This window comes from Exophiala spinifera (assembly GCF_000836115.1).
Source record: "Exophiala spinifera strain CBS 89968 unplaced genomic scaffold supercont1.4, whole genome shotgun sequence".
In the NCBI taxonomy this organism is placed as follows: domain Eukaryota; kingdom Fungi; phylum Ascomycota; class Eurotiomycetes; order Chaetothyriales; family Herpotrichiellaceae; genus Exophiala; species Exophiala spinifera.
In genome coordinates this window covers 1,516,429-1,530,544 of record NW_015622516.1, presented here as the reverse complement: position 1 = coordinate 1,530,544, position 14,116 = coordinate 1,516,429, and the positions used below count along the sequence as shown (strand labels likewise).

Sequence of the window (14,116 nt, the reverse complement as noted above, 5' to 3'; positions counted from 1 at the left end):
GCTTTGCTCGCTTCCCCTGATTCAAAAATTCAATGGTCCGCATTTGATGGTCAAGAGTCCGGTGGTATTGCGTCTTGCCTCGTGGTTACAGGGGAAAGTCCTCTGGCCGGGTCTATCACTTTATAGCCGACCCTCTACACTCATTTGGGATGATCCTCGCTGCGTCGAAATCAGCGCCGCCGTGGATCACAAACATCCCACCTTCCTATCTCGCGCACCTCTAAAGGCTGTTTTGGGTCGTTCAAATGTTGTAGCCGAGGTGACTAACGAGACCTTGCCCGTTATTTCTCTTGCGACAAGCGCAGAGGTGGTCTGACACTTGTTTCCTTGATACAGGCTGGTGTGAATGTCGTCTGGAGCCGTGTAAATTTCGTCCATAACGCGTCCGGTGAGGGAGAAACACCGCTGCAAGTGTAGGATATTATTATATCATTGACCAAGGGTCTCTGTCCCGCAACTTGCAAGTATTACGTTCGCTTAGGGATCCTCATCTTTTACTTGTACCTTTAGAGACTTTGGCGTCCGTCGTATCGAGTTTGAGGGCCACGACAACGACTAAAAAGGCTCAACGTGAAACTCATGTTTGCGTCTTATGTTGGCGCTACAAGTTGCTCAAAAGCTCCATCTTGCTGGAGAAGACCTCTAGCCTCGTCGCGACCGTCATCGTCTTCATCGTCGCCTCGAAGCACTCCAGACCCAGCAACAAATTCATCCCTTCTACGCCCGTCCTCGGCTGCTGATAGGATCCACCAAACATCTTTCTTCGTAAGAATGCCTCGGAACGCCCCTTTATCGACAAAGAGAAGGTAGCGCAAACCAAGATTCTGAAACATGTGGACAGCCAGTTGAAGGGAGCTGTTCGCATTGAGCGTGATCGGCGTTTGATCCATCCAAGGACGCAAATCTACCCCATGACCGGAGATAATATCGGCGTGATAGTTGAAATAACAGGGTGTCTGAGGAGTGATGGGAGGAGAGTTGCGGGAAGAGACTCCAGAGGTTGTGACACGATCCAACGCAAAAGACAGCTCAGTCCGCGAGATATACCCAAGAAACGTATTCTCGCGTGGTGATGGTAGAAAGCTTGTAGGTACAGAAGCTGGATCTTCCGCCAAATGCTTAAAAGCAACGACAGGAAATCCACGAAAAGAAGTGGTGCGAAGAATCTTTCGCAATTTCTCGACTGAATATGCCTGGTTGCCGTTCAAACAGGTCATGTCCTCCACCCTCGTCATGATGCCTGACACCGATACCTGGGGTATGGCCGCGTCATCCTTGTTGTCAAGATATGGGTACTCGTTGATTTGGATCCAAGACTCATAGATGCCTCGAGTCGAGCATGCATCGCCAATCCATTTGGCAAGCATGACCGCAATCATGATCGGCAGTACATAAGTGAGTGCACCAGTGAGCTCGAACACGATTGCAACTATTGACACCGTCATGCGTGTGACGCCTGCCAAAGCAGAGGCGGCGCCGACAATGGCATAAGTCCCTGGGATCACACATGGAACATCGGGCTCACATGCTGCAAAGACGAATGATGTTGAGAAATGCTTGTGTATAAGTTCCATGACAACACCTGCAGATCTCCCGTAGAGTGCCCCAATGGCCAAAGAGGGTAGTATGATTCCAGCTGGGATCTGGAGTCCAAATGTGATACTGGCCAACAGAAAACCCAGTACAGAGGCCGCAATTAATAGCCACAACATCGACAAAGCCCCGCCAGTAGTGGCTTTGCATAGACCAAATATGTCGTTGTTGCCAATGGTAGCGCATTCCGCGAAAAGGTAATAAACTAGCTCTGAAAGCTGAGCTCGCATGAAGGTGTTAGGGAAGTTGACAAGCGCTGAAATCGCGGCCACCACGAGTACTTCATGAAGTGGTTTTTCTCTAAGCCAGTAACTCTGAGACTTCCTGATTCTCGTGACGAGCATATTGAGCTTGATGAACATGCCACCAAAAAGTCCGCCTGTAATGCCCAATAGAACAAATGGTACAATCTCGAAGCTGTGCCAGATTGTCGTATAAGTGACCTGGTAAAGCGCAATCTTCCCAGTGTGGAATGGGTTAATGGCCTGCAACGTGACAGCCGCCACCATAGCACAGACGAAAGACTGCCACATGGTCTTGTCGGGAAAGTAGTATGATAGTTGCTCCAATGAGAAGAGCACCCCCCCAATAGGAGCTCCAAAGGCGACAGAGATGCCGCTGGCAGCGGCCGCAGAAAGTACCTCGCGTTTGCGTGCTTCGTTATGGCTGAGGGATTCGAAAGGCTTCATTATAATATTGGCGCAACAGCAAGCAAGGTGCACGCATGGTCCTTCCTTCCCAAGCCACATGCCTGACGATACGGAAAGACACTAGACACGATCAGTGACAATACAACGAGGGAGGAACATTGTCTGTTACCAGTCCGAGCGATTTTGCAAGCAGTGTCCAGCCACCAAAGAAGCGCCTGATGACGAAACCTCCGAGAACGGTTTTGATCTCAGGAATACCGCTATGTCGAGCATAAATCGAGTATTTCTGTACCAACACGCCAGCCGATACGGCAAAAAGGACCTAGACATAGGGTAAGCCTCCCTTCTGCAAGCAAGGCTGACCGGCATACTGCAAACCCAATGAAGAACATATAGCTTATGACATATTGTCCTCCCGCGACATGGATCCCTAACGCGGCGGGCCAGGGAGTCCAATCTTGACACTGAGAGAGGTCGTCATGACCCCAACAGCAGAATTGCTTGTTCAAATAGAACTGCCCTCCGCCAGTACCCTTCTTACAGTACCCTGTTTTGATGTCGCTTAACCAGTCGGAGGCTATGTTGATGCCGGCAGCGACACAACCGACCGAGATTCCAGTGGCCACGAGAACAAGCCATATCTGACTGACTTCGAAAAGTTGTCTCAGTTGCCCTAACAAGCCTGAATTGAGTGCTGCCAGTCTCCTCAGACGCTGCCTTTCTTTCGTGTATTCATAGATCCAGTCGATTGCGGTTAAATTATCGTAGCCAACTCTCCGGCCAGGCCCTTCCACGTACCAATCCGATGAGAGTTCCTCCTTCAGGCCAAGGCTGCTGTTTCTTGAGTGGGATTGTCTTGTACCATTGGTCGGCACGCTAGCTTGAGCGTTTGGGGTGGTCGAGTGAGAAGAGATAGGGTCTGGAGCGCTCTGATGAGATGACGAACTGGCTCCTAAATTCTGCCGCGGACTGCTATGCGCATGTTAGCTCACTGTTTATTCAGCGGCAACTTCAGCAGACCTCAACGAGATATCAGCGTCCGCATCGGCGGACAAAAGTTGATGGAGTTCATTCTCAAAGTCGGAGGGTGCCATTATGGCGAGCGCAGTCCCCGATTTCGTGATCTTCAAGACGCAGTCCGTCCATCGGGAACGAGTACCATAGTCTTGATCATATGCGCATGATGGGCACGCATCACAGAAGCGAAGAGGAGAGTATGCGCACAATTGTCGGCGCCTCGTGGCACCTCCTTTGGTCAAGAGTACGTGTCCCTGTAGAGGCCACCAATATTCTGTACGCAATACTGTACGCAATACTCTGTCTCCGTAAAGCGGCCAGCTTTGCTGCAAGTACGGAGTACTCGAGAGTTAGGAGGTTTCGGCTAACCGTGTTGAGTTCGTACTCTGCGCCGCTTTTGAGATCACTCATGACCACACCTCTATCTACGAATACAAGGAGCTCTAAATTACTCCGTGTCTCCACTCCTTCACTCTTGAAGTTCTTCTGCCATATGACAGCATACAGCAAGCTCTTGTGGGAGAAACATAGCCTTCCACACCCAACCAAAGACGTCCTTCGCAGCTTATGGAAAAGGTGCGAAATGCAGGACATGGACCATGCGCGGGCGGCAGCTGCCTCGACTCCTCTGTTGGGTAACCTGCGATGTTGATTCCATCTCAGATACTAGCGTCCGCTATAAGCTAGATCAAGAAACATTTTATAATGGCACTGGTGGTGGATGAACAGTTAGGTGCAAAAGTTCACTAAATTATATCTAGTAAGTAAGGCTGAGGTCTTGATGCCTTAATAGTGCAGCCCTTAACTATAGTGAGTATTCACTTATAGTCAACAAGGAACATATAATGAAGTATATTCGGCAGGCCGTTAGAGGTAGTGTAAATGGGTAATATTCAGCCCGGGAGAATTCGTTGAGGATCAAGTCGACAAATCCTGTTGGGGTCAGTATTTATCTAAAGTAGATATGTGATATGTGACTTGCTTCAGACTTAGTAGTTGCTGTTTAAAGTCCAAGGTATACAGAAGTGCCCGGACCGACTAGGGGAGCCATATTCTATAAGCTAACGTAACGTTGCATGACAGGTGATGCCTGCTGAGATGTACACCGTAGCTCGCGGCAAGAGAGTGACCGTACTTCTGCGGAGAGCCTCTAGCCTACAGTAACCCTCCGCTTCCGGTCCTGGAAAGGTTGAAAGCATCATCGCATGACGAGGTTGATGCATTGTGGAGTCGGAACCATGCGAGGCCTCTACCCATGAAACCGCATTTGCTTTTTTCTACGAAGCACGCTGCTAGATGTAGGCGAAACGGTATCCTTTCGACTCCTCTTGGCGGGATAAGAGGAGGTGAATCGACGCCAAGCGCACCGCTGGTCGAACGTCGGCATACAGGTAATCAATTCGCCTTGCGTAGTGGTATCTACATGCCTACCTATGTACCCACCTAGCTGCCACCCCTCCCCTCCACTTCACTTCACTGCGTCTCTCCCCAAGGATTCGCGAGATCATCTGAAAGTATCAGTCTAACTAACCAACCGACAGAACAACTCCCGTAACCGGCCTCAATGAAAGTCGAACCTCAGCATAGCCATGCTTAACTGCTTCTGTTCCTGCGCTCCACGAAAATACCTTGCTAACAATTCTGTAAGGAACTTACCTCGTAGAATTCTCAGTAGACCTACCTGCTGAGGATGTTGTCGGATTTTAAATCATAGACTATGCATTCCTTGCTGGTCCGGTGTACTACCCCTTTAAATCCGTAGGCAAGCTTGGGCAGCCGTAGGGGAAATGTGTGATACCCGATTGCGAGAGAAATTCGCGGACATTAAAGATGTTAACGCTCTTTGTTGAGGCACCGGTGAAGGGACGAAGTGTTTTACCAGTTTGTATGTCCCTAGCAAGTTACATATTGTTGCGGAGGACCCTCCTGCTCCATTAGGAAATCTTTGATGCTTCACCTTCTCCTTCTGGCAGGATAGTGGATTCGAACGTAGGACCACTTTGATTTCAGAGACAATCTCTCCGCTATAAATGATCCTGATATCTCCAGGTAAAGAAGCCTTCTAGTGATGTTCTACGCACTTCGGACCTTCAGATAGACAAGCCCTGCAACACTGCCCTCGATTCATTTTCCACAACTCGTTCATACCCAACAATCACAACCTTCTCGCGTCTTAAACCACGCTTTACCCACGATGTCTCACCTCCACAGCGTTAATTTCCCAGCCTACGAGGAGATCTCCAAGCAGTTTCACATATCTGCAGCAGTCTGCATTCCGACGGGTTGTCGCCTGGTGGCAACGTCAGGTCATGTCGGGATGGATGACAACGGAGACGTGAAAGTTGATCTCCGTGAACAGATTGAATGTTCCTTCCAGGTATGCTAACCCATCCCTACCTGTTTCCCTGGTTTTGGTGCCTGCTCAAAATGTTGACATCGGGCCCCGTCTTAATGGGCCGGATAGAACGTAGAAAAGGCGATTCGAGCCTGTGATCCTCAGCTAAGCACCGAAGAGATTTGGAACTCTGTGTACCAAGTCACAACCTACCACGCCGGCGGAGTCGGAGAGGAGGTGATGCTGACGCTCCAGAGTGTTGCGAGGAAGTATATGGGACACCATCGACCTGCCTGGGCTGCCATTGGAGTGGAGACTTTGGTGATAGGCAAGTTCGAGATGAGTGTGTTTGCGGCATTACCTGGTCGAATAGAGCTGTCGTGATGCAAAAAGAAGGGTAACTGCTTCGATACCGGGTTCATCCCTTGTGAAGGACACCGCGACAGTTGGCTAAGGGTGGTGCGTTTAGAGTTGCAAGTTCAATGGAAGCCATCGCCATATCATGAAATCTTCCGGGCAAAGAGCAAACCACTTCAAGCCAATGGCTTTCAATTAATCACTTGCCCATGGTAGTACCTTTCAAATCGAGTAAAAGTGCCAAAGCGGATCGGTTCTCTGAATTTCCAGGGCGCACCATGTTTGTTTATCCCGGAAGCATTCAATAGTATAGTAGTAGATACCAAACATCGCACCCATGTCTGCGAGATGGATCTGTGGTGGATGTTGATGTAGCCCTGGACTTTCTTCCACAGCCATATCTCGATTGGGAGGCATAAACGGGAGTGGATCGTATTGTATTACACAAATAGCTTTCCCCGTCAAGGTTTACTCGGCGCGATGTATGTTATCGTATTGTCGGTTCAAGCAAGTCAGAAATCTTGCAGCCCTCAGTTGCCTTTGTACGTCGTCGGGATGTCTGGGGTTACAAGAAGCGGCATCAAGTAAAGTGTCGAAGGTGTTCCCCTCGCCCACGCTGCTTTTGTGGCCGTGATATGACGCTAACCAACTAGTGACTCCGCAGCCTCGCAGCCTTGCGATTGTGCAGGCTGCGGGCAACAAATCTCAAAATTACTGTATGTTCAGGGCCTCAAGGACATATCTCTCTCCCACCAAGCAACCAAACCACGACAATGTCTCTCACGATACCTCAGGCCTCTCAGGCCGGTCTCTTTAAGCCCGGCTACAATAGCTACGATGCTGAAGATGGAGCCGTGATCCGTAATGTATAGACAGACCCTCAAACACACTCCGAACCGTTCTAATATACCCCAGATCGATGCCTGCAGAACGATTGCTCAGACGGTCCAAACGTCCCTGGGACCATATGGGCGGAACAAAATTGTCATAAACCACCTTCAAAAGATGATTCTCACGTCCGACGCCGCTACGATTCTCCGCGAACTGGAAGTTGTCCACCCCGCTGCAAAATTACTTGTGATGGCTAGTCAACAGCAAGAGGCGGAGCTGGGAGACGGCACAAACATGGTTATAATTCTGGCCGGCGAACTGCTGAAAAAGGCGGAGGAATTAATACGAATGGGTCTCAAGACCAGTGACATTGTGTCGGGCTACGAAAAAGCCCAGGCTTATGCTTTGAAGTGCCTACAAGATCTCCAGGTCGACAGTGTCTCAGATATGCGCTCTGCAGAAGAATTGACAAAGGCCCTACGCACTGTTGTTGCCTCGAAACAGTCTGGGAGCGAAGACGTCGTGTCACAGTTGATCGCAGAAGCAGTCCTGGCGGTTCTTCCAAAGAACCCCGCCAACTTCAACGTTGACAACATCAGGGTTGTCAAGATCATGGGAGGAGATCTGTCGTCTTCCAAAGTCGTTCGAGGCATGGTCCTGGGCCGAGAGCCTGACGGAACCGTCAAACGCGCAAAGAAGGCCAAGGTCGGCGTCTTCTCCTGTCCGATTGATACCTCCCAGACCGAGACAAAAGGCACGGTGCTCCTCAAGAACGCACAAGAAATGATGGACTTTTCTAAAGGCGAAGAAACGCAACTGGAAGCCGCGATCAAAGAACTGTACGACTCGGGTCTGCGAGTGGTCGTGGCCGGATCGACAATCGGCGAGCTTGCCCTCCACTATCTCAATCGCATGGGTATACTGGTCATTAAGATCCTCTCCAAATTCGAACTCCGCCGCCTCTGTCGTGTCTGCAACGCCACGCCCCTCGCACGGCTCGGCGCTCCCATGCCAGACGAAATGGGTAGTATCGATGTCGTTGAAACCACCGAGATAGGCGGCGATCGAGTTACGGTTTTCCGCCAGGACTCGGACACCGCAACGACACGAACGGCGACCATCGTCCTCCGAGGCGCTACACAGAACCACCTCGACGACGTCGAACGCGCGATCGACGACGGAGTCAACGTCATCAAAGCCGTGACCAGAGACGCCCGACTGGTTCCTGGCGCTGGTGCCACTGAAATGCAGCTCGTCGAACGCATAACCCATTTCGCCGACAAGACGCCCGGCCTTCCTCAATACGCAATCCGTAAATACGCCGAGGCGTTTGAAGTCATTCCCCGCACCCTGGCCGAGAGCGCAGGTCTCGATGCCACCGAGGTTCTAGCTCGTCTGTACACCGCACACCAACAGCGTCTGAACACAAATGAAGTCAAGCGCCGCACAGGAACGGCCGAGGAGGGCAGTGACGATGAGGACGAAAGCTCTTCGAACGAGGAAGAGTCGTCTTCGTCCGGAACGTCAGATGAGGAGCCCTACTGGACCACAGGCGTCGATCTGGAAGGCTCAGACGCGACCGGTGTCCTGGACGCCGTGGACGAGCAAATCCTGGACCTCCTCGTGACGAAGAGCTGGGCCATCAGACTTGCCACCGAGGCTGCACGTACCGTCCTCAGCGTCGATCAGATCATCGTCGCGAGACAAGCTGGCGGGCCGAAACCTCCCGGTCCCAACCCAAACTGGGACGAGGACTAAATTGGAAAAAAGAAGACTGGTAGAGGGCCAAGACGATGGACGTGGCGGCTGAGTAAGGACTCGTACGCCTATTATCTCTGCATCCCATGTGTCCTTGTCTTGAGAGCTAGAGGCACGGACAGAGTGTCGTGCCTGATCGACTTCGCTGGTCATCGCTGACTGTGATGACACCCCCGAACAGGTCTCGCCTGTGAGATGGAGCGCCTGTATAGGTTTCACCCTGGACCCTGAGACAGGGATCGGCAACTTGGAAGAATGTATTACCCCTAGACGCTGCGTATTCTACCGGTTTCTGCTCTGCAATCTGCCATGGAGTTCGAACTTTTTTGATACAGGCCAAGTGAGTCGATGCTCCATGGGACGAGGCGTGTGCAGCGACAGCGCCTTGGAGACATGAGGACATCGTAAAATCTTCAGTCAGATCTTCCGCAGGACTATAAGAAATGTAGAAAAAGACAATGAAAAAGACATCAAAGCTTGGGACGTGAAGAGAGGATATTTTCATTTCTGCTTTAAGCACTGTGTCCTAGGACCACCAGGAATTCTGCCTCGATGGGGCTACGTATCATTGGTTAAGGACGAAGACTACCCGAGCAGTGCAAAGACAATACTAATTCGAGCCGTTGGAGGTTAATAGCTGCTGCCACTGTGCTCCCGCTGTCATGCTACATCAGTTTCGAATGCCTCCCAGATTTGAGACTGCCATAGTTGGCTACGTTTGGACGATCAGGTACGCTCTACCTGACCATGCTCGTTTTCTTGGAGAAGTATAATCTTGGTGATACCCTTTGCACAAATGAATCATTCCTGTGTGCTTCTGTTGGTCCTTGCGATATCGCTGCCGTGTCCTCAACGGTCATGTGAACGGTGTAGTAGCTGCCATAAGCCATTGTATCGTTCGCTGCTGACTAGAGCTCTGGCGATGCGAAGTGAATGTGCTGGGATTCTTGGGGTGCAGATACGCATTAGAGTGGTGAAGATGCTCGATTGAAGACGTACAAAATGCGAACCTTAGGAACTTGTTGGGCTGAGGGTTCCAACCATACAGCGTTGGTTTGATGTGTGATCGTGCGGTCCATGATGGGAGGTTGCTAAGATTCGTACATCTCCAGAGGCTGGTGTGAGTTTGCAAGAAGCATCTTCATCTGCGGAGTCGCCAGACGAGGAGGTGAGGTAGGAGCTTTCGCTTGTCACTCTATGAAGGACCGGCAAACCCGCTCGAAGTATCACGTCGTGATGCTCTCTTGTAGATATCCATTGCAGCCGTGTACTCTGCCATTTGCTCTTGATACCGGACTTCCCAGAGTTTTCGGTTGTCTGGAGTAAGTTCATCCCATTCGGATTGAATTCTGTCAGGAATGTCGTCTGGATGTTCGCCATTGGCTGCCAGTTGTGGTGTCATATGTGCTGTGAATTGCACATAAGGGGGGTCAGGCCGGATGGGCTTGATGTCACCTGGTCCGTAGTAAACGGCGCGTGGATCACCGGCGTAAATTGGTGAAGATCCTCCGTTGTGAGAACTTTCAGCAGGGGGTGGATAAGAGCTGGATGTTCCTGCGGCGTGAGGTGTGCCAGACGAGACACGGAATGACGAAGTCAGGCCTGTATGGTCGTGTGGACGGGCGGGGGAAAATGAGCTTGCAGGAGCAAGGTTGGGTAAAGTTTGCTGTTGATACGCGGTCGATGCGGACTCGCCTGGAGCGTTGGCGTTCATGATGGTTTCACGGTAGTTGTTGTTGACTCTTCTTCGGCGTTCGGGTCTTTCTGCAGGCTGTGTCGTGTGAGTGCATGCTGTTGGGAGCAAAGGGCAGTCTCACCTCAGGTTCCTCTTCCTCACTTTCGTCTGTGCTGTCGTCGAGCAATCCTTCCCCGTCAGGTCTAGGATTACGAGACTCCTGAGTTATGCCGGTGCCCGCAAGTTCAGCTAGATCCGTACTGCCGTTGGAGAGTACACCGATCTTCTCAAGCTGCTCGGGGGTCAACTTCTTCGCGGGAGTGCTCATGATTTCCTGCAAGTTATTGAGGAGGATGGCACGCAGCAAGCGTAGCTTCTTGATATGATCTTTTTCTTGTGTGATTCTCTTGCGCGTCGAGTCGTTGTTGGCTTCAATCTCGGCAAGCCGTCTCTTGAGTTGAATGCACTTTTTCCGATACGCAAGCTCTTGCGAAGGTGCGAGGGGCGCGTTTCGATGGAGGGGGATATCGCTGGCAGGGGGAAAGGATGTTTCTTTGGAGGACTCCATTTTGTAGTGACAATGAAGAGAAGACAACGCGATGTTGTGGCTGCGCGACTGTTTTGGGCTTATGATGTTATTTGCGACATGAGGAATTTGAACTTGGGACAAGATCGTGGGACAGTATCAATTGTTCATATGAAGACTTTAACTTCGAGCTGGTGAAGGGCAACAGAAAGAGCGATATGTATGAGAAGTCACGTGGTCGCTATACTGAATCGTAGAAGGTGAGGCGAGGATGAAGATGCACTGCAGCCACCACTGGTGTGACAATGTCAGGTCGTGAAAGGCCTACAGAGGACGGAAGCGTCATTTAACTAGAGTTTGTCCTACAAGTAACGTGCACTGAACTTTCTCACACGGCATCTGCACACCAAAACCATTGTTCGGACAATATTATCCCCTGCAGCCTGAACTATCCTGTCTTCAGGAGAACACATCGAGGCCAACATCTCGAAAGTCAGACCTCTGAGCCGACACGGTCAAATATCGCTGAGCTGAGCTGAGCTTTCGGGGTGATGAGTTCTTAAGTAGCTCTGATGAGATGCAGCGTCCTGTGCACAACCCAGATTCAATCCTGCTCGTTACCCAGGAGCCTCCAAGGGGTGGTGGAGGGATCAAGGAGGAAAGCTTCTCGTCTGAAACTCCTGCAGCAGTATTCCGCACCAAAGAGTGTTTGTCTGCCATCTCCGCACCATGTAGAGCTGCTCCTGGTAATCGCAATGATCCACCACACCGCGTCAATCGGAGCTTCACAGTATATAAGCCACCAACATCAACTTCGTTCGGGAGGGTGGGTAGCAGGGCATTGCGCGTCCTGTCATCATGCCCCGGACGCTCCTCACTTACCCCTGGCGACATGCACCTTTTTGTATAAAATTGTCCGAATGTATTCCCTGGAGTCTTGACACTAATCTTGGCAACCATCAGCAATCCAAACCACCATGCTGAAATGAATGAAAACCCCATGTTGAACTACCACATTCAGCCTCATCCAAAAAGCGACCACTGCCCTGCAAGGATCGTTATTGCAATTTCGGAAGTGTTGTTGCCCGTCCTGACTTCTCAGTAGCCTGGCCTTCGCCTCAATATTGGGGCTTCGCAGTTCTGAAGCACAACCTCCGTCGGAATAGATGAAAGGATCGAGACTTCACGGCATGGAGCATGCTTGAATGTCGGACAATCCTTTCAACGAGTGTTCTGTGCAAATGCCTCGCGTTTCAAGACATCATACCATTCTACTTACTCTCGATAACTCCCCCTCAATGAGGTTCTTCCTCACAATGTGGGCTTAGCTATTGGCCCTTAATATATGCCGCATGGACGTGAGGGGAGCGTCGAGAGTCCGCCAATTCGCTAGACGAAGGAGAGAATCATGCAGACATCATCCCACGCTGGGGCTTTGGTCGACGTGCCCATGTCCCCCAGAGGCCCCAGAGGGCTCGGGAGAAGCACAATAGCCTCGTGGATGAGTGTCCACTGACTGGGATGCGCGATTGTTCAGAAGACTATTTCGACCGGATTGGAAGATCTAATTGAAGGAGCTTCGCCAATCAACGAGGACAATGGCTGATTTTCACGTCGAGGCCGTTCAGGGGCCGTGCCAAGACACCGGATTCGGCTGCAGCCATACGGCGCTAGTAGATGCATTTTGACTCTCTTGCGTGGTGTTGGTCAGTTCGACAACCGCCTTCACACCATCCATGCCCTCAGTCACGCACTGTTGCCTCGTAGTCAGTGTAGTCAGTGTACTACCTCTAGCAGATCCCACCCATGGCTGGCTACAACATTGGTTGTCGTCCTCGAGCATGGTAAGACCCCTCTCCTCAACATCCCGGACAAACACCATGTGCCGCACCAAACGGTAAGGTGGTCTGGAGCATCATGGCTCCTCTTATACCGTTCGTTGCCCTTTCTTTTGATCGGTGCGGCCTAGATGAGAGAGCAACTCTCTGTCCTTCGTTTGTATATGAGCGGTGCTGTTGATTCTGATTCTTGTTTGTATCATTCGGGAACCACTAACCGCTCGCTCGTGGGGCATCTCGCAACGAAACACGTTCAGCCTGACAAAGGGAGGCGGCAAAGCGCCCTCCACAAACATTCGATATGAGCAGCAGTATCACAAACCCCAACCAATTCAAAGGGGAGTTCTTGCCCCACGATTCCTTGCAAGCAGAACTGAAGACATTGAACATCTGCTTCATTGCCGTGACTTCAGTCTTCATTGGCATACGGCTGATCGTGCGGGCATTCGTCGTCAAGCATGTCGCCGCCGATGACTATCTTATGGTAGCCGCTGGCTTGTTTGCCACAGCCTTCTCCGCCATGGCTATAGTTGGTAAGTCCGCTTTACACACATGATGGGGTTTGAGTGTTGATTCAGGATCAGGCGTACGATATGGCCTCGGCGATCATGTCTGGGATCTGCCACAGGATGCCGACCTCGTTGAGAAGATTAAGAAAACAGTCCAGGTGAGCTTGCTGCTGCTGCTGCTGCTACTACCGCCCTACGCGAACACCTACTTACTAGATCAGACACTATGGATCTGTCAAGTAATGTACGTGACGGCATTGATGTTGGTCAAGATCAGCATCGTCGTGTCCTACATTCGAGTCTTCCCCACGGCCACGTTCCGAAGAATTATGTACGCCCTCAGTGCAGCCATCCTCAGCGTATGGCTCTGCAGCATCCTCGTCACCATCTTCCAATGCAAGCCAGTCGAGGGTGCATGGGACTTTACCCTTCCCCGGAACTGCCTCCCAATTGACAAGTTTTACTATTTCTCGACGGCGTTCTCGATCTTCACAGACTTTTTGCTCTGCACCTTACCGCTCCCTGTCTTCTGGAGGCTGAACTTGCCGCGGCGGCAGAAGTACGTCGTGTCTCTGCTCTTCGCCATCGGCCTCTTCGCCACCGTCGCCTCGGCATTGCGGATCAGTGTCCTACAAGGTGTCGAAAGTCTCGACGTGACTCAAGGCTCGGTGCCGACCATGAAATGGTCCGTCGTCGAAGTCGGGACCGGCATCATCTGCGCCTGCATCCCTTGCTTCAAGCCTCTCTTCAAGAACTGGCTACCAGATAAAACCTCGCACACAGGTTCATCAGGCCGTCCTAGCACAAGAGGGAATCCCTCCTCGCCCAGGCTCGGCTCAAGCCACTCAGAAGCTCATGAGCTCACCAAGGCTCCGGAAGGCTGGACGGCATTCCACCATCCAGTCCCCACGAGGATCAAAGCAGATTCGTTTGTCACCACCAAGAACTTTATCTAACACCTAAGCGCAAGTGCCTTGAGGTTGGAAAGGAAGTTTCACAGCCATTCCCTCATTATTCAAACATTGCA

General features: G+C 51.2%; 5 protein-coding genes across 5 annotated transcripts; 3 read left to right on the top strand and 2 right to left on the bottom strand.

Moving 5' to 3' along the window:
• Nucleotides 1-590: 590 nt before the first annotated feature.
• On the bottom strand, nucleotides 591-3,337 carry PV08_05755 (uncharacterized protein; the record flags this gene model as incomplete). Its single annotated transcript, XM_016380094.1, has 4 exons — nucleotides 591-2,363; nucleotides 2,413-2,565; nucleotides 2,615-3,215; nucleotides 3,264-3,337. 4 exons carry the CDS (start codon nucleotides 3,335-3,337, stop codon nucleotides 591-593), a joined length of 2,601 nt encoding a protein of 866 aa, XP_016235921.1.
• Nucleotides 3,338-5,454: 2,117 nt separating this feature from the next.
• PV08_05754 (uncharacterized protein) lies at nucleotides 5,455-5,979 on the top strand (the record flags this gene model as incomplete). Its single annotated transcript, XM_016380093.1, has 2 exons — nucleotides 5,455-5,637; nucleotides 5,725-5,979. 2 exons carry the CDS (start codon nucleotides 5,455-5,457, stop codon nucleotides 5,977-5,979), a joined length of 438 nt encoding a protein of 145 aa, XP_016235920.1.
• A 746-nt stretch (nucleotides 5,980-6,725) lies between these two features.
• PV08_05753 (T-complex protein 1, theta subunit) lies at nucleotides 6,726-8,541 on the top strand (the record flags this gene model as incomplete). The annotated part of the gene is made up of 2 exons (XM_016380092.1): nucleotides 6,726-6,818; nucleotides 6,868-8,541. The coding sequence occupies 2 exons, from the start codon at nucleotides 6,726-6,728 to the stop codon at nucleotides 8,539-8,541; spliced, it is 1,767 nt and encodes a 588-aa protein (XP_016235919.1).
• Nucleotides 8,542-9,736: 1,195 nt separating this feature from the next.
• Nucleotides 9,737-10,784, bottom strand: PV08_05752 (uncharacterized protein; the record flags this gene model as incomplete). Its single annotated transcript, XM_016380091.1, has 2 exons — nucleotides 9,737-10,312; nucleotides 10,359-10,784. 2 exons carry the CDS (start codon nucleotides 10,782-10,784, stop codon nucleotides 9,737-9,739), a joined length of 1,002 nt encoding a protein of 333 aa, XP_016235918.1.
• Nucleotides 10,785-12,881: 2,097 nt separating this feature from the next.
• PV08_05751 (uncharacterized protein) lies at nucleotides 12,882-14,045 on the top strand (the record flags this gene model as incomplete). The annotated part of the gene is made up of 2 exons (XM_016380090.1): nucleotides 12,882-13,113; nucleotides 13,165-14,045. 2 exons carry the CDS (start codon nucleotides 12,882-12,884, stop codon nucleotides 14,043-14,045), a joined length of 1,113 nt encoding a protein of 370 aa, XP_016235917.1.
• Nucleotides 14,046-14,116: the final 71 nt, after the last annotated feature.